The sequence below is a fragment of the Plectropomus leopardus genome, chromosome 19 (genome assembly GCF_026936395.1).
Source record: "Plectropomus leopardus strain MGB_pleo_1.0 chromosome 19, ASM2693639v1, whole genome shotgun sequence".
In the NCBI taxonomy this organism is placed as follows: domain Eukaryota; kingdom Metazoa; phylum Chordata; class Actinopteri; order Perciformes; family Serranidae; genus Plectropomus; species Plectropomus leopardus.
The window spans coordinates 26,499,103-26,518,228 of record NC_142194.1 but is presented as its reverse complement, the minus strand read 5'-3'; the positions used below and the strand labels follow the sequence as shown (position 1 = coordinate 26,518,228).

The 19,126-nt window shown below is 38.0% G+C and overlaps 1 protein-coding gene across 4 annotated transcripts in view; it reads right to left on the bottom strand.

The window, feature by feature from the left end:
• The window catches only part of caskin2a (CASK interacting protein 2a), an 83,878-nt gene that overhangs the window by 44,378 nt on the left and 20,374 nt on the right, over positions 1-19,126 (bottom strand). For all 4 annotated transcript variants that reach the window (XR_015774946.1, XM_088069839.1, XM_042508054.2 and 1 more), the window contains exon 3: positions 2,845-2,896. Coding sequence is in view for 3 of the 4 variants with exons in the window: in XM_088069839.1 (XP_087925965.1) it covers positions 2,845-2,896 (52 nt within the window). In the remaining variant the exon portion in view is untranslated. The remainder of the gene's footprint in view (positions 1-2,844; positions 2,897-19,126) is intronic.

Genomic DNA, 19,126 nt, shown 5'->3' with positions numbered 1-19,126 from the left:
CGTTGAGACGTCAGCCCGTGCTGATATGAAATCTGAGGGATCTCCAGACTCTGAAGTGGCTTATCTTATCACTGTCATTGTTTCGGCTTCAGCCACACACACACACACACACACACACACATAGTCTCAGTGTCTCTCTGGGGTGGTGTTGACTCAGTGACACGCAACTGTTTGCTAACCTTCCCGTCCTCCTCAGTCCCTTTGCACTGATCTCATATATCACAGGTAACTCCTTCCCTCCCTCCCTCCCTCACACACACACACACACACACACACACACACACACACGCACGCACACACACACACACACCCTCCTGGATGGACATGTTTAATTTCAACACCCCTATTGTGTATCACCTCCCACGCACAGCATTGACCCTGCATGTAGACACACGTAGAACAGGCATGAGTCAACACACACACACTGCGCGTAGACCAACACATTAACACAAACAGCAGCTTGTAGAGGGGGATTGTTCATATGTCTGATGGAATAATCTGATTAAAACTTTATTAAATGGATGAAAAGCTAAACATATTGAATAAAGTGTGTTTCTTTGAATGAATTACAGTAGCACAAACCGTGTGCATTGCCACAGAAACCAAGATGCATTCAATTGTTGATGCAGGAACCTGAGCAAGAACTGTTTTATTTCATTTGCAAAGGTGTTGTTGCTTTTAACAGCGGAATGTGTTTGTAGTATTGTCTGGTTCATTTGTCCACACTGGCTCTAACAGAAGCCTCCTATAAAATCTAACATATATTAATAGTTCACTATATTATTTATTCATATTTACCTGCATACAAAATACAGTATAATTCCTTCAAAACATAATGTTACCACTTTGGATAATGTTTATATACTTAATTCTGAATTGCTAAAGTCTGCTTTATACTGCTACATATTACAGAAATGAAAAAAAAATAATATTCAACAATTAAAATAATTTCACTTGGATTTGGCCGAGAGTGATTTCCACATCTGCTTTATTATGGGATAGTGTCAGACCTAAATACATCTCTTGAGTGTAATGTTAAAATCTGCTGCATCAAGTTTTACGTTTTAAAGCTGAATGTGCAGCTGTCCCGCTAGAAGTGTAAGCATTGAGTATAAACTGTGGAAGTAACAAAAATCAATTGATAAAAATGGAAATGACGAACAAAAGCAATTTGATTCATTTAAAGCCGATTAGATTCAAACAGACATGATATGATAAAAGTCATGTTTCATAATTTCCCCCATACTACATTCATCATTAACAGCACAAAATTACCATTTATCATTAAAGAAAGTGGCCTCAAGGGTTGGATTAACAAAAAAGAAATTAAAAATGTGAACTGAAAAAAAGACAGATAAAATGTTGATTCATTTGATTAACTTGACTGACACTTAATTTGAAACACTGCTGCTCTGATAATCAACAGGGCCTTTTCATACTGTCAACAATTCATCATCCACAACCCCCAACTGACATTTATTGCTTACATCAAACAATTTTTGTAATTTCCACCCCAGCAAATTTTCAACCAGCTCCGTACTATTGCAAATCCTACAAACTGAAGTTCACACTGACAATACCTTTAAGGCAAACCTTGTTGTAAACATGCATTTCTGCTGCAGCCTCCAGACTGCGGAGAGGAAGCACAGGGGAGACTTTATTTTGCCTGCAGGGCTGAAGTTGATGCTCAGCTTTACCTGGGCCTTGAGGAGCTGCACTGCTCATTTACAGCCACATGACAGCTTTACTGCTAATTTCTTCTTTGCTCTGACTGCCAACACCTGAACACCTGCCCGCTCTGAGCTCATCCACTGTCACCCTCAACCACACGCTCGCTACACCCACACTGCACACTGAGCTATCCCCCAAAGGAGCGACTCTACTCTAACAACAACGTAATATGTAAACGTGGATTCAACCCAAAAACTGACATTTTCACATGGCAGTACTGCGAGTATAAATGCAGGTGAAGTCTATAGGGTCAGGTGTTTTTAACCCTCTGGTTGGTTAGATTGCGTTAGTTTGAATTCCATTATTTGTTCAACCATAGTTTCAATTTCAGCTCTCCGACACCAGCTAATAGAACAACAAAATCCCCCTTTTGTTCACATATTCACTCACTTGTGGCAGCCTGTTTTTCACAGAACGGAGCTAGCATTAGCATCAAATTTGAGGTAAAATCAGTTCATGTACTGTGTTAACGCTAGCCCGTAAGACTCTGTCTTAAAACTTTTTTTGTTGTGTGGAGTGGGCATTTTTTTGGGGGGGGGCAAAATTGAAAATGACATTGTCATTTGCACAGGATCTGGTGTGCCTTGGCACATTTTTTTCCCTCAGGCAATTGCAAAAAAGCATAATACAAGCCAGGGATACTCCACGTGCTTTGCTTGCACTTTTGCAGAACAACTAGAGGATTTTAGGATGTTTCTAGGATTTAGATTATTTGTAGAATTTAAGGACATTTCTCAGATTTGGGGAAATTTCACAGTGAAGGAAGCACAGTGAATATAACAGAGTATTTCATACATAATAAATACTTTAAAACAGATTTGACAGATCAGCTGTCATATTTTAAACACACATTCTTGCCTCTAACTAAACAATTTGTTGCGATTTTCTACATTTAAGAATGAGATAATAACTCTGAAGGGCACTATATGTTAGAACATGTGTGGGACGTGGTTATGAGTCACATGATAAACACTGAAGACAAACAGGAGACAGCCACAGGTAAGGCATGTAAATCTGCATGTCAATCACAGTGACTCCTCCATTGCATTCTTTTGACTCAGGCTTATCTCACAGGCTTACACACATACAAGCATGTAAACACACTCCTCTCACCCGTCTGAGTCTTGGTAGTTGATGTTGAGTCTCTTGGTGGAGCCCAGCAACTCTGGAAAAAGACAGAGAGGGAGGGAATGGAAAAAGACTATTAGTATCTAGTGACATATTTGTCTTTTTGTCAGAGCTCTCCAGAAATCCCTCCATCCCTGCTGGACCGCGTGTGTGCTTTAATAGTGAGTTTTTTTTTTCCTCCCCGTCATCACTCCTTCCTTCAAACAACCTGACAGCCCCAACAGGATGAGGCGCTTTCCTCACCTCCTGCTGCCTCACCCTTCCCTCTCTCAGTTTGTCTGACACCCTCATGGCAGCCAAATGATTCATAAACAAATGATTCTGCCTTGCAGAAATGTACCATTCCACCTCATTTACACCGCTATCTTATCACAGCTCTTTGGAATTGAGAGTGACAACCATAAAACACAAGCATGCCAGGATAAAACATACATATCTTTCTTTTTCCAAAGCGGCACTCTGTGCAAAAATAGCATTAGTCAGTTAGCAAGACTGAACAAGTTTTTCTTTTCACTCACCTTTGAACAGACAGACTGCTGCTTGTCCCATGTCTTACTCATTCATTCTGCACACCAAGAGGGAACATACTGTGGTCTATCATATAGTAACTTCTATTAGTCTTGCTACCGTGTGTTGCCACAATAACTCAAATTTGACATTTTCTTATAGTTAAAAATAGTTTCAGACTATTCTCTGTGTCTTATATTAAATTCCAGTTACTAAACCCTTTGAAATCCGAGCAAATTGGCTTCATTTCTTTCAAAAACATGGGAAAATGGCAATGAGCAATGGAAGAAAAAACTATAGTAATTAATTCATAAAAACTACAAGAAAATAACCTTAAAAATAAGGGGGGTTTAAAAGTTTAAAAAAACCCAAATCAAACTGAAAAAGAGGTCAAAAAATGATAATGATTCTGCCACATAATTTTAAATATGTAATTATGATGAATATAAATATTTTTTTCCCCTAGCTTTTTTCTTTTTTCTTTCCCTAGATGTTTTTCCCAAGAAAATTTTCCTTAGCAATGACCCAGAAATTAGTAAAAAGTACAAGAAAATTACATGAAAACTAGCACAAACAAAAGAAAAAACACAACGAAACAAAACACACAAGTTTAAAGAAAAACAAGGAAATTAACGAAACTGCTTAAAAAATAATTTAAAAATATATAATTTTAATATAGTATTACATTAATTTTAAAAAATCTCTATTTTTTTCAGAATAATTATCTAAATCTACTAATTTCTTGCAATTTGTGGAACATTTCTTACCAAGTTGTTCATTGCCTTTTTTTCCATATTTTTGAGAGAAATTGCACCAATTTGCTCGTCTCATGAAAGGCATCTGAAAGCAGCTCAAGAAAAGCGATGTCTCCCCAGGATTCGAAGGGTTAAACTGGTTGACAAACAGCAGCAGTTACATAATGGAAATATTTTCCTTATAGGAACCTCAAAAGACGGCTACAGAGCTGTCCAAGGTTTGCAGTGGAAGCGTAGTTGTATCAATTGTTTATCCAAGTCTAAACTTTTATTGTGACAACACTAACTTCCTCTACATGCATAATCCTCCTGTCTTCATAATCTGACTCCAATCACATCTGGCCATCATCCCGATGCGCTACTCAACCCTTAAAGCTTCATTCTAAATATATCAAGACTACTAGACTTCAGCTATCACACATCCTTCTCCTGCCTCTAAAGGGCTGGAAATGTTCCTCACAGTTAAATATCCTCAGACGTCCTACAGCGCAGACGTACTGTAAAGGCCCCACTGTCCACCAAGACCCACACAGGAGCCAGACTGCCAAGGCCTCTGAATACAGAGCCATTCATTACAGTCAATATCACTCACTGTTTTCTCCCACTTAGGTGTGGAAAATCACATATGTATGTGTGTGTATATGAGTGTGTGTGTTTGTGTGTGTGTGCCTGGGGACGACGACGGAGAGAGACAGGAAGAGAAAGAAGAGCAGAGTTAGCCAAGGGTTAAGGTTTTGGGTACAGCTGGCAACTGTCTTTGACTAAAGATTAGTGCTGAAACTGCTGCTCCTTTGTTTTTGGGGGGTTTTTTGTGGCTTTTGTGAGGTTTTTATTGTTTTTTCCCTTTTTTTATTCAACTTGGAGGTAAAAATTCACATGAAAGTGCCACAACAGAAATTAGATTGACATAAGTCATGCATTCAGTTATGCAGTTCCAGTGACAAAAAAATGTCAAACATTCTCTGGTTCCATCCTCTGAAATGTGAAAATTTGATGTATTTCTGTTTCATATCTCAGTATACAGAATCTCTTTGGGTTTTGACTGTTGGTGAAACAAAACAAGTGATTTGAAGACAAAAATCTCCGAATCCATCGACTATCGAACCGACACCGATAGGCTTCTGAGACCAACATCTAACTTTTTGAGAGATCTGGTACACAGCAGATGTCCAGTTCAGGATATTCCTGTTTGTGCGCCACTGATTTAAACTATAATCTGTAAATATAAATTAAAAAAATTAAACAGCCAATTAAAAGCTAAACCATCTTCAGATGATAGCTGATGGGTTCTGAGATTGCGTTTCACATTATGTGTTTCGCCTCTCCACACGAAGTCATTACCTGCTGTTCAAACCTGATAAGCCAAAACTACTGGCACTACAAACAAAAACGAGAATGCCTCTGTTACCAAAATTGTCTCCCATTGCCAACAGATTCTGCCTACATATGCAGATGTTAAGTTTATGACAACATTAATTTAGGCTCAGGCAAACTGTAGTAGTCATATTTTATTTTCTCACATTTTAGACTGAACAAATAAAAATTTGATAGAGAAATAAGTGACAGATAAATTAATACTGAAAATATTGATTTGTTGCAGTCCCATTAGTGATAAAAACAGGATCTAATGAAAAACAACACTGTTGGACAAAACATCAATATGTTTTAACTAAAGTGGTTTTTGGATGGTCAAACAGCATCTGAACACCTCTTCCTCCATACCTTTCTGACTGGAAGTGAGAAGGCCAGTGTCCAACAATTTCTGAATATTACCAAATTATCGATCCAACAAGCTTATCCACATCACACAGCACTTAGCCAGGTCTGCAGAAGTGATTTACACAACCACTTCCATCTTTTCCAAAGTACCAACCATGAGAATGTCTTTAAGGAGAGACTGCAACACAAGTACAGCCATAATGTATGCATAATACAATTGATAGCATAATTTATATGTAGAGCAAAGGAATACATTTAGAGCATATGACTGATGGATCACTGTACTCTAAATATGTTAAAGGCTAAGACCTGTTTATTACAAGTTCTCACCATATTTCAATCAGTTATTTGTACTTGTGTCAGTAATTGCTGAGGTCTTTGAACATGCCACCATTGCTGCAACAAAATCAGATGGCACAACAAACACTTACAGTCAGTCAAAAGGCACCATGGTGTCTCAAAATCATATTTAAATAATCAAATGAACTGAATTTATGTATGCTTGACTTTCAAGGTCCTGGTTTTGTGGATGCTGGCACACTATCAGTTTGTCATTCATTTACACTTCCCCTTTGTTTCCTCTACCAAATATGTTTGACTAACCTGACGGTCTGCTTACACATCTGATTGTCCTCCTTCTCATGTTTATTGGTCCACAGGCCTCGTTTTCATGATGTGGCTACTACCAACGGTATGACAGCCACAACTTGGAAAATGACACCCAATTTGTAATAAATCTCAATGATCCTTTATTTAAGTTGTATGAATAAAACTTGTTGTAAAAAAAAATGGATTACATCATCAAATGTGAATGCTTAACAACAGCAGCTGTAGCAAAAAAACAACTATGCAATGAAAAGAGAATATGAAGCAATTTGTGAATTCAGAGCATAAAAATGGGTTCCCACTGGAGCACTGATTAAATATTCAATCCTTTCTTTCTGGTTTATTGATGTTATTTTCTGCTAAAAGAAGTTATAAAGGGAAAAATATTCTGATTTCCAGTGCAGTTGGGTTTTCTGTGCATAAAAGCAAATGAAAACTTCAATAAAAACACAAAGAGAGTTGTATACTAGAATTACCGCCTCGCGGTTGTGCCCCTGCCAACCAGTCAAGTTGCAGTTTGCAGCCATATCCGTCCAGATGCATATGAAAGTAGACAAAACTTTAAATATTTATGTTGCAAAGTAGTTACAAATTCTAAAATGCAGCAGAGAAGATTCAAAGTGGACACCCAAGATTAGTGTCACTAAATCAGTATCCCACTAAACGTTTCCCTGTTCTTGAGTTTTGGTGTTGAATAATGGCGTGGGTACATTATTATGTCACAGTGAAGTTAACATTTGACCCTTTTGGATATAAAATGTCAAATAAATTCATTATTTTATCCTAGTTGACATTCGTGTAAAATGTTGTCATAATCAATGTGTGGATTCTTGAGTTATGGCCAAAAACATGTTTTGTAAGGTCACAATGACTGTTGACCACTAAAACCTAATCAGTTCATCCTCAAGTCCAAGTGAGGATTTGTGCCAAATTTGAAGAAATTCTCTGAAGGTGTTCTTGAAAGATTGAGTTCATAAGAATGGGATGGATGTGAGGTCACAGTGACCTTGACATTTGACCACCAAAACTTTATCAGTTCATCCTTTAGTCCTAGTGGATTTGTGCTAAATTTTAAAAAATTCTCTCAAGGTGTTCTCAAAATATTGTGTTTACAAGAATTGGACGAATGCTAGAATAAACTGATCTGAAACTTTGACCACCAAACTATAATCAGTTTATCTTGAATCCAAGCATATGTTTGTGTCAAATTTAAAGGAATTCCCTCAAGGTGTTCTTGAGATGTTGTGTTCATGAGATGGATAAGGTCACAGTGACCTTGACCTTTGACCTTTAGACCATCAAAATCCAATCAGTTTATACTTGAATCAAAGAGGACCTTTGTGCCAAATTAGAGGGAATTCTCATTCACGTTCTTGAAATATCACATTTACAAGAATGAGATGGATAATCTAATCAGTCCATACTTGACATCAATAAGACATCTGTGCCAAAAGAAATTTGAAAATTGAAGAAATTTCCTTAAGGCGTTCTAGAAATATTGTGTTCATACAAATTGGGGGGGAAAGATGGATGGCCAGACAGAAAAGTGAAAACTTAATGCCACTGGTCACGGGTGTCATTGATGCCGAGGCACAACAAATATTGTGTTTCTGTAATGTAACCGCTCTGCAAAATCCATGACATTCCCGAATGTCCCAAAGACTTTATAAGATATTCAAGGAACTTACAGAATGTCTACCATTTCTTCTGGAGCTTAGTGGATAAAGAAGGCATTCTCACTTCCAGGGTCAGGGGGTCATTTCCCACTGGAGCCTCCCGTGTCACTTATGCACACATTCACAGCCCTGTATGGGGTCTTCGGGGGAAATTTTCTACCAAATGGCAACACTGATCTGCACAAACTGGGCGCAGGCATGCTTTATATTTGATGAAAAGCTTGAAATGTAAGTTCAATCATTTCATGATTGAACTTACAGCAGTCCAGTGAAGTTTGCATGCAGGCCTATTGTGGAGCTGTTGCTGCTGAAGACTCATGCATAAAAACAAGAGCCTGAAGGCACAAAAAAGCACATTGATAATGAGACAGATAGAGGGGTTGGGCGTTGGGCGGCTTGCCAAAACAGGGTCTAAACTGTCCCAGCAGTATGGAAAGAACAGGGCCTTTCAGGAGTTCTAGTTACAACATGAGCCGGCATTCCTCACATAGCACACCCACCGTGCTATCCTACACGCTCACTGTCTCTTTGACTATGTATCTAAGCTGTCAACTCCTTTTTCTCCCTTCTGCTTTCCATCCCCTCCCTCCTTCCCACTCTGCACAAAAGTGGTAGGGGGCTCTTTCTGACAACAGGATCAATTAATGTACCAGCGTGTTGACTCTTTGAGTGTGTGTGTGTGTGTGTGTGTGTGTGTGTGTGTGTGTGTGCGTGTGGCCCCCACCGCTCACCCCTAGGAGTTGGTGCAAACAGATGTGTAGTAAATCTCAAGCATTGTGTTTCTGTGCAGAGACAGGGAAATTACAGACTGTGCACCCTGCTGAAAGCCGATGTCCACAGAAAGAAAAATTACTGAATGCAAAGAGCTAAAGTGTTGTCAGAGTGGAAGACCTCTATTGTTTTCTACAGTCACAACAAACAAAGCAAAGAAACTGCGTGATGCTGTGTTTTGATAACGTGGGCAAAATCTGGCCCCCAGTAAGGTGCCTGGTGCCCCCCCCCCCAACCATTTTCTAATGTATAATAGCAATAAAGTGATTCACACTGGAAGTTGTTTTTGTACTTATTGTATACATAAGGTGTCAGAGTGCATAAAAACAGCGTCAAAATAGAGCTTGTTTATAAAAAAGTGCCAGTAGAGGATCCTCCACATTCAAGAAGCATCCTAAAATCCTTGAAATTTCCTAAAATGTTAAACATCATAAAACCCGAGAAACACCCTAAAATCCGATAACTGTTCAAAAATTCTAAAAAAAGTCCTAGAAACATCCTGAAATGTCTTAAAATTATAGAAACGTCCTAAAGTCTTAAGAGACATGTAGTGGGCTACTGCAGCTGGCCCCTGGCCTCCTTGCAAAAGTGGCCCCCAAGTAAAGCAAGTTGAGCATCCCTGCCTCATCAGATACATAAGTGCTGCTCTAAACTACTGTTGTGGTGCTCCCTCTGCACCTTTCCCACAATAGCCGAAGCATCCTGGACAGAAGAAAGGGATCCTGTTACTTTGATGTGGAGGACCTAGTTCACTAAGGAGTGAAGGAAATAAATACAGGAGGAGGAGGAGGTGACGGGGAGAGGGAAAGATGAATCTAAACCTCCATTCAGGTGAGATCAGGGGAATGTTTTTTTGTGTGTCAGGTGTGTAAACAAGAAAATGCATGCAGGGTCTTTTAAAAACACTCACTGCAAGATCAGACACGTGCAAATACAGAGAGGGAGGAAAAGCTGGAAAATGTAAATAAAAAATAAAAGCCGGCTTGCTTGTGTTTGTCTCCTTCGACAAGACTGCAGCTGGCAGAGGCGTCTGCTGTTTTGGTTTGCACGGCTGCAAAAATGACTTTTAAAATGTCTTTGATCATGGTCCATGCGTGTTAAAAGAAAAAAAACACTGGAAGGAAAATGCATAAAAATAAGAGAGAAAACATATGAAATTCAAGGATTTCAATGTACTACTTCTGGGTCCAGACTACACAATATCAGCCCAATAATGGCCTGACAAAAGTGGGTCGTTGGGAACAAAAATGAGCGCCAGGCACAACAGTGGCTCATTTTATCCTGTGCATTATGTCACAGAGGAGCACAACTGACAAAGCCATCTGGGATGCCTAACAACATCCCAGCAGAAAGCCTGACATGTCAGAATCTGTTGCCTTCTTTCCTCTAGCTGCACAACAAATGGTTTGAGTAGGTTTACTTCTATTCACAAAACCATGATTATATATGTAAACATTTATTGTTGGGGCTGTCAAGCACAACAATGACGTTGATCAGGAGCACCTCCATTCTAATCACTGATATATGTCACAGAAGTCATGGAGTTTTGAATGTGCTGAGATGTACTGAGCTGGCTGTCGTGACTAAAAACAAGGTTCATAGAGCTGTGAGACTGAAACAGAACAGCAAAGAAGTTGTGGGTCATATAATGAAAAGAATGAGCTGTAAGGTACTAAAACACATTGATTAGTGCAGTTTTAAATATGTAATATTAGTGAGTCCAGCAGTCTCGGTTAATGAGGTCCGCAGGGATCTTTTCACTGCAACACTTTGTGCCTTAAGGTTGATACAAGGGTATATTTTTACATATAAGAGAGTGGGTGCCCCTTAAATGTTGCTCGGTACAAAATGCTTCTCTCATTGTACTGACAGTAAATCTAGTCTTGTTGAGTGTGAAGCTGTCTGAAATTTGCCCTTTTATTTCAATATCTGAGCATACCTGAAATGCCTTGTCTTAGAGAATACCTTTGACGAAATTTGATGTCGTCTTAGATGTCGTCTTATATATCGTTCCAAAAAACACTACGTAGGCATCAAGACTGAGATTTCTAAGGAAGGGGGCGATTGATTAGGGACAGACGGTCAGAAGATGTTTAGATTTGATTTAACTTTAGTTGATCGAGCCTTCTTAGAGTCTGGGAGCAGTTTTTGGGGGATAAAGTCCACAATGGGCCAGCTCCCTCCTTGGGTCCGAGGCCGACCCAATACAAAAATAAAGAAACAGAACTCACCGAAAGGAAGGAATAATAATAATTAAAATAAATAAATAAATAAATAATAATAATAATAATAATAACACTAATAATAATAATAATAATAATAATAATAATAATAATAAAAATAATAATAATAACACTAATAATAAGTCATTTAAGAGGCAGTTATGCCCCCCCCCCCTTATTTTTTCCATTTATTTATTTATTTATTTAATTTATTTTTCTTTCTTTCTCTTTAGTTATGTATTTACTGATTAATTATTGAGTTAATTTATCTTTTTTCCCCCATTTTCGTTCTGTCTTTTTCTTTCTCACTCACACACACACACACACACACACACATATATTGAAATATATATTATACATATATATATATATATATATATATATATATATATATATATATATATATATATATATATATATATATATATATATATATATATATATATATATATTCATATTTCATGTTGTTGTTGTCGTGTTGGTGTTTATTAGTTTTGTCTGTGTTCCATCTTTTGTCTTGCAATAAAAAATAAGATTGAGATTGGTTTTAGAAAAAGGTAGACAAGCCTTTCCACTGCTATTTTGCCAAAAAGGGATTTTAAAAAAAATCATCAGAAATATGGAAAAAAGAAATTGGAATTGTGTTAAAATGTTATCAAAATATTCCTCGGATTTAACAACAGACAATTTAAACCCACTACTAACCACACCGGCTTCTCATTAACAAAAGTATAAACGGACACTTGTCAGGGGTCGTGGGTTGGGAAGAACCCCCGCACCACGACGAGGAGGAGGTAACCGGCAGACAAACAGAGCAGCCACAGTGGCCTGGGGCGAGACCTAAATACAGGGGAGAGCGTAAAGGGGGTAATTTAAGGTCATCATCTCTCTCTGGAGATAAACGGCTTGTGGTCAGGTAAGGACCTCATCAAGGGAAACACTTATCAGGGGAACACATCCATCTAACGGCACTGATTACTGAGAGGGTAAACACAGGCCCTCAAACCAAACCACCGAGGCAGAGCAGGGACCTGGCTTCACTCCAACTGTCCCACAGAATTCCTAATAAGGCTCCAAAAACATCATTAGGAATGTGCTTGTTTCTGCATGCAACACACTGCTGTTGTTTATTGCAAACAGGTCTTTAGCAATACATGCTTAACCCTTTAAGACCTGAGCAAATTGGCCTGATTTACATAAAGAGAAGGCAATGAGCAACTTTGCAAGAAATGATGTAAAGGAAAAAAAAGGCAGAAATTAGTACAAATTACAGGAAAATGTCTTAGTAAAAGTAAAAAAGAAAATAAATAAATAAATAAAATAAAAAACAAGGATATTACCTTCAAAAGGTGCAAAAATATAATGAAATATGTATCTGTGACATAGTTTTAAATGTAAAATTATAACAAATATATATGCAGTTCTCTTTGCATTTTCCTGATTTTTTGAAAATGTTTTATTTACTTTTTTTGTATTTTTCTATCTCTCTTTTCAGGACATTTCTGCGTAACTTTTACTTATTTCTTGCTAATTCTTTTGGTCATTTTTTTCCAAGATGTACATTGCCTCTTTCCCATGATTTCGAAAGAAATCAAACCAATTTGCTGGGGTTTTAAAGTTTTAAATGCTCGTTCAAGGCATCTGCATGCTGCTCAAGAGATCCAGGTCTCAGAAGGTTAATATGAAATTATTTAAATTGTAGGAAAACAAAAAAGAAATATTGGAGCATAATCCATGAAGGTGTCTGCAACCTTAAATTAAGCCTGACAGTGTCTCCAACTTGGCTTCAGCAGTGTCAGCGTCTATGGCAGGTGGTGAGGTGGCGACCAAATCTCTGCAGGAGTGCACATCTGTGTGTGTGAGGGTTTGTGTGAGGAGTGTAAAAACATTGTGATTAAACTGGGATGTTAAGACTCTCCTTGTGGGAGCCATCATCCAGCTCTCTGCGGTGAGGAGGACAGAGAGAGATTGCCTGTGTCAGCCTGAACTGCTGCTGCTGCCGCCACGGCTTTCCCAAAAAAAGAGACAACTTACTTCAGCTTAAAAAATAACTGGCAATGTGGTGAGTCTTTTAGTAGCTAATGTGATATCGTTGTATCTGGTAAAGTGATGATGCTTTAAAGATTGCAGGCAAGAATTTAATAAATTTTAGGACATTTTTAGGATTTTAGGACGTTTTTAGGATTTTATGTCATTTCTAGGATTTTACGACGTTTATAGGATTTTAGGACATTTTTAGGATTTTAGGACATTTCTAGAATTTTAGGACATTTCTCACATTTTAAAACATTTCAGGGATTTTGGAATTTTAGGATTTTAAGACTTTCCTAGGACCTCTGTCAGGGGGTAAGGGGATCCTCCACTGGCACTTTCAGCCTTCATACCCTTCTCTTTCTGCACTTCCAGAGAAAAAAGAAAGAAAGAAAATTCTAAAAAAAAAAAAGAAAATTAAAAAATGTCACGGTCTGTCAAACATGCTTAGAAGAGACATATGACTGTCAGATGCAATCACTTGTAATCTTGCTAAGTCATAGACCCACAGACAGATATGTGATGAATGCAAATGCTAAAGTGAATGGAGTTTTTTCCAAATGTCAGAAAGACAAACACTAGAAACCATCCTACAATGGAATCACACTTGGCTTGGGCAGTATCATGATATTATGGTATACCAGGGTATTTAAAAATACCATCAGTATGAATTTTGATACAGTCAAGAATACACATGCTCCTCTTTCTATTAAACTGATATGGTTATGCTGAATTGAGGCTATGTAGTACACACAATGCACCACCTGGCAGCTGAGCTGAGAAAGATGTCAACTGCAAGTGGCACAAGATTAGTAAAAAAGCCGTCTAGCGTGGACAAACAGCAAAGCCAGCATATTTTTAACATCGAACTCTGTGTATTTAGGGTTTCTTTAGACCAAACAAGAGGAACAGTGACTGATATAAATGGTTACGGTGAAACTGTTTTTGTTATTGTTGTTGATTTGTTTGGTCTTTTTTGCATTTACAGTCATACCATACACCCTGGTGAAATATCAGAATAGTAGAGGGAATGGCCCCTCTTCTACTTCCTGCACCACTTCTTCCAGCTCCTTTTTTTGGATGATACCAATCTTTAAAATAAGCCCTCATTCTAATCTCAGGTACACACATGTAAAGACAAATACACACTAGGCTTGGGCAGTAAGTAATATTTCATACCTTCAAAGGATTTCACCAGGGTATACAGTATATGATGGGTTAAGCCTGCGGCACTAACCTTCCCCAATCACACAGCAGCGAGTGCGCTACATACTTTCAGCTTTTCAGACTGATAAAGACACAACAAACACCTACAAAATGTTAAGAAATGTAATAGTCTCACGCCTATTTTCCACATTAAACGAAAAAGAGAAATACAACTGTGCACTTTTCGAATTCAACTTTTTCTCTGTCACAGACAACTGACGAGAGTTAATTGCCTCATTAACTCATCATCAAACACATTTTATTCAAACAAAAACAAAATAACTGACCCTAAGTGTCTTGGTTAGTCGTGCTAGCAATCTAGTTATCAAGTCCACTGTTCCAAAAATTACCAGCTCCAGTTTGGTCCAAACAAATCCTGAATTCACCAATTCAGATGTAAAAAATATGCCATTATTCCCCATGGTGTCTCTCTGTACGTGCTTGCCGCTGGCTGTTTACAGTCCTTTAACTTCTCCCTCCACCACTATCACTGTGTCTTTCAGCTCAGCTGTCTGTTCCACCAGTAGAGTATAGAGACAGCTCTTATGGTGCATGCGGTGCACTAAATACAGTGAGTTGAATAGAAAGAAAAGTGCCTGTATTTAAAAACATACCTGTGGAAATTTCTAAATACCCTAATATACAGTGATACCACCCAAGCTGAATATTCACCTGGCAAAGTTTTCAAAACTGCTTTTTCTGTAGTCCTCGCTACAATACTTGTCTCCAGGACCACATTTTGCCATGACAACAAACACACATACAAACTAAGAGGGTGAAAACAATACCATAGATGCTGTCCCAGCTGGTAACAAGCCCTAAAGCAAAATCAACATCAGTCTTTCAATAGGTGAATGAGGGCCAGTCTGGTGTGGTTTTCTGACAATGCCACCACAACACCTTTTGTTTCACTATCAGTTCCACAGGGAGACTATGACGAAGTGTTGTACACAGACTGCGAATGGAAACAGAACTGGTTTCCTTGTATGCATGTGTGTATGTGTCCATGACAGTGTTAAAGTAAACAGACATAAAAAGTGGTGTAGGCTGTGTGCATGGACTGTTGATGCAGCTAGAGTCTACTGGCAGAGTTTCTTAACACTAGGAAAGAAAGGACAGTATAAACAGTGCACAGCATACACCCAAGGGCATGCATGTACACCACATTTGTAAAATGACACACTTTAGCTTAATCAATTCTTCATCAATTGCTCCATCACAGCATAATTTGCCATAAGAATAAACACTTGGAACTAGGTCTGGAGAAAAACCCTCAACATCAAAACAGCTCTGGGCTGTATTATCCAATAAATTTGCTCCATTGTTAAAAATGTAGAGAATAATCTCCCGTGGTGCCTCTGGCAACTAGGTCAGACACATTCAATATTCCCTGACAATGAGCCAGTGTGGAAATGAAACAGATGATCTGCAGCGCTGTGTTGCATAGTGTGTATTAGTGTGCGCACGTGAAGCAGCGTTGCTACATCTGTATATTTCCCCCTAAACAACAAGAGATTAGAAGAGGCATAAACACACCTGCAGGCATCATGTTACATAACATGCCTCAACCCTGCACCTCAGGGACAAAACACTTTACATACCATTCAAATTATCTGTTTACTCTACTTACTCAACTCACTACAGAGCTCCCTCTTGATTTCCATGCTCTGGGTTAGACCAGTTTACTACCTCAAAATATTGGCTTGCAGGAAAACTAATTTGTTGGTTATTAATATTCATCATAAACCTGCAGTTAACATAATGGAATAAACTTTACAGTAAGGGCTATGTATTTGCCAGGCACATTATAGTAATATTGGATTTTGGTATGGTTTTTGCATATATTATGTTCCATTTTGTGGTAGAGGATTTCGTCCATCTCGATGACTCCATAAACTTTATACAAAACTAGAAAATCAATTTTCGTATTGGAATTTCATCTAAATGGCAAAAAAGTTAAACTGGACTTGATCCACAACATACCATAAAATGCAGCAATAATCAACTTTTTTTTTTACATCCAACTGATGCAAGTGTGTCTCGGGCAGGACAAAGGACACCCGACACTGAATCTGAACAACACATTCCCATTATCTTAAGAGCATGAGAATACATTAGCACAGTAATATGGTTGGCTTTGCTTGTGAGGATGAAAAAACATTTCCTATAATTGGAAACTATGCAAAGTTCTTTCAAAGAGGGTACACATATCCTGCAAATGACCCTGACAACTATACAAATCTGTGCAACCATAGAGGTGCACACTGAAAACAGAGTTACAGGATTACATTTCAGTATAACCTGTTCCCTATAACAGGCACTGGCTTAAATCACAATATTACATCGATATTTGGACAACAATATGGAACCTGCAAAAGATATGAGATGATATCATTATATCCTCGTTGACCTAATCGTGTCTGCCTGCCAGGGTGCCCCGGAGATGATGTTTTTCTGATAGCCGACTCAGAAGCTAGCATCGCCCTGATTCCTTTGTGAAAAAGCCTATGGGATTTTTCCATCTGACTTTGGATTATGGCAGCAAAAAAGCTCTGTGGTAAACAAACATTTATAATACTTCCATGTTTTGCTCAGCAAGATAATCTTCACAAATGAACACCACTTTTATGATTATTGAAGCCTAAATGGAGATGCAAGAAGTGAAAACTTAATGTTCAGCTATTACAAACTACACTGTGGTTGCACAACTGAACATCACCACCACATCGAGGCTGTAAAGTCATGTTCGCGTAGCTCAGCATGATGATGTTTTGTAGTCTCATTTAGCCACTTGTTAGCCATCACCTTTTATAAGACATAAAAAAGCTTCAAAATTCACAAATGGGAAATTTACTGAGGTATTTTATGTCATAGAACAAAACGTAAAAGTGTCTTAAGCTTGTGGTAACCACAGACCTTATATCAGGCATCTAGCCAAAAACCCATTCAATTAAAACAATTCTGTGTCACAGAATTGTGAATATGAAATTATGATAATTATAAATAGCTTTCCAGTTTGGTTTGATTTTATTTTTCTATTAATCTGACTGTGGCTCCTTTTCATATGTGTTTCTGTATGAAGTATAAAAGTCAGCATACATATTTGAATGTTGTTAAAATGAATAAAAAAGTGAGTGACAAAAATAAATAAATCTGTTAATTTCTTGCAGTCTGAAGTTGCTCACTGTCTTTTTTCCCGTGTTTTTGAAAGAAATTGCATCCATTTGCTCAGATTTAAAGCTTTATATACTTGTGAAAGGCATCTCAAAGCAGCACAAGAAAAGTAGTTTCGTTCCAGGTTTCAAAGGATAAACCATTATATCCACGTTACAGATGAAAAATCTCAGAGTGTAAATATTTTGTGAACGCACAATAGTCAACCTGACAGTATCACTGCATTATCAGTCTGGAGGTATATGGTCAAAAACATTGTGATATTTGATTTTCTCCACATGGCCTAGCCCTTTGTTTTTTAGACTACATGAATCTACGATTATCCTAACCATCTAACCACAAACAAAAAGAAAATATATTCCATCTCCTTCCCTTTTACTCTAATTAGACATGCCCTTTGCTTTTCTTTTTCTTTGCTGTGGGTCTAGTAGCAAGGCGGACGAGGACTGACAGAAACCAATTTCTATCCCAGAACCATGGCTATTATTAAAGAGCACTGGGATGTAATGACACAGGTTCACATGGAGTTCACCAGGAATTGGGAAACTTTTGTATATTTGTTGAACGGCTTACGCTGGCTCATCACCATCTACCCTTTGATGCTGTGGAGTTGTCTCCAGTGTATGCTGTGTGCAGCACTTTACTACTGACACTTTCCTTTTTAATACCTTTTTTCACAGAGCCCAGACTTTTCCATCTCACTAATGATAGTGGTTTCCTTGCAAATCGTGATTTATTTTATATTTGTGTTGCAGTCTCTAAAATAAAATCAAGCTCAAGTTGAACCAAGAGTTGACCCGGTTTTAGTCGAGTTCTGAAGGTTTCCACCAACTCTTCACTCATTTCCATTTTTAAGAATTCAGTAGCAAAGGCTCAAGGCCATTACTGATGATGCTGCGGAGGTTGAAAAATAAACAATAAAATCTATTTTGCAAAAGCTACTTTGCTTAGTGACCCCCCCAGCAAGTCAGTTAACTGTCATGATTATTGGACTCATGCCAAACACCAGCATGAGGTCACATACATCTACATGGATGGAAAAGTCATTACATTTCTCATTTAACCAAATCAATACGCTCTTGTCCCACATTATGTGGACATTGGGGTGAATGAGATGCCAAAACATTACTTAAATATTTGTTTAGGACATGGTCTAGGCTCAGGAATAAAGATAATACACTATCATAGACTGGTGTGGTCAAACACTAAAACCCATTATGGCCATTCATTTGGTACAGTTATTTTTCAAGCAAATATGACAAAAAAAACCCTCCTCTTTGCTGGTTCCAGCCACTGAATTTTGAAAATCATTTGCTTTTCAGACAATAAATTATTGAAAATAAAATATCTTTGGGTTTTTCACTGTTGGTCAGACCAAACAAGACATTTGACGGCGCCACTTTAGGCTCTTGGATGCAATGATGAGCAGTTTCACAATTAGTGAAAAATTAGTTGCAGCTCTACTGCAAAGTACGTTGGCATGGCAAGCATTAAAAATGCTATATCCTGCATTCCCCATTTTGCATCATTCTTTTAATCACATTCTACCAAACTGGTAAATGAGCATGTCTTTAAACCCCTGGCAACCAGTTTGTAAGTT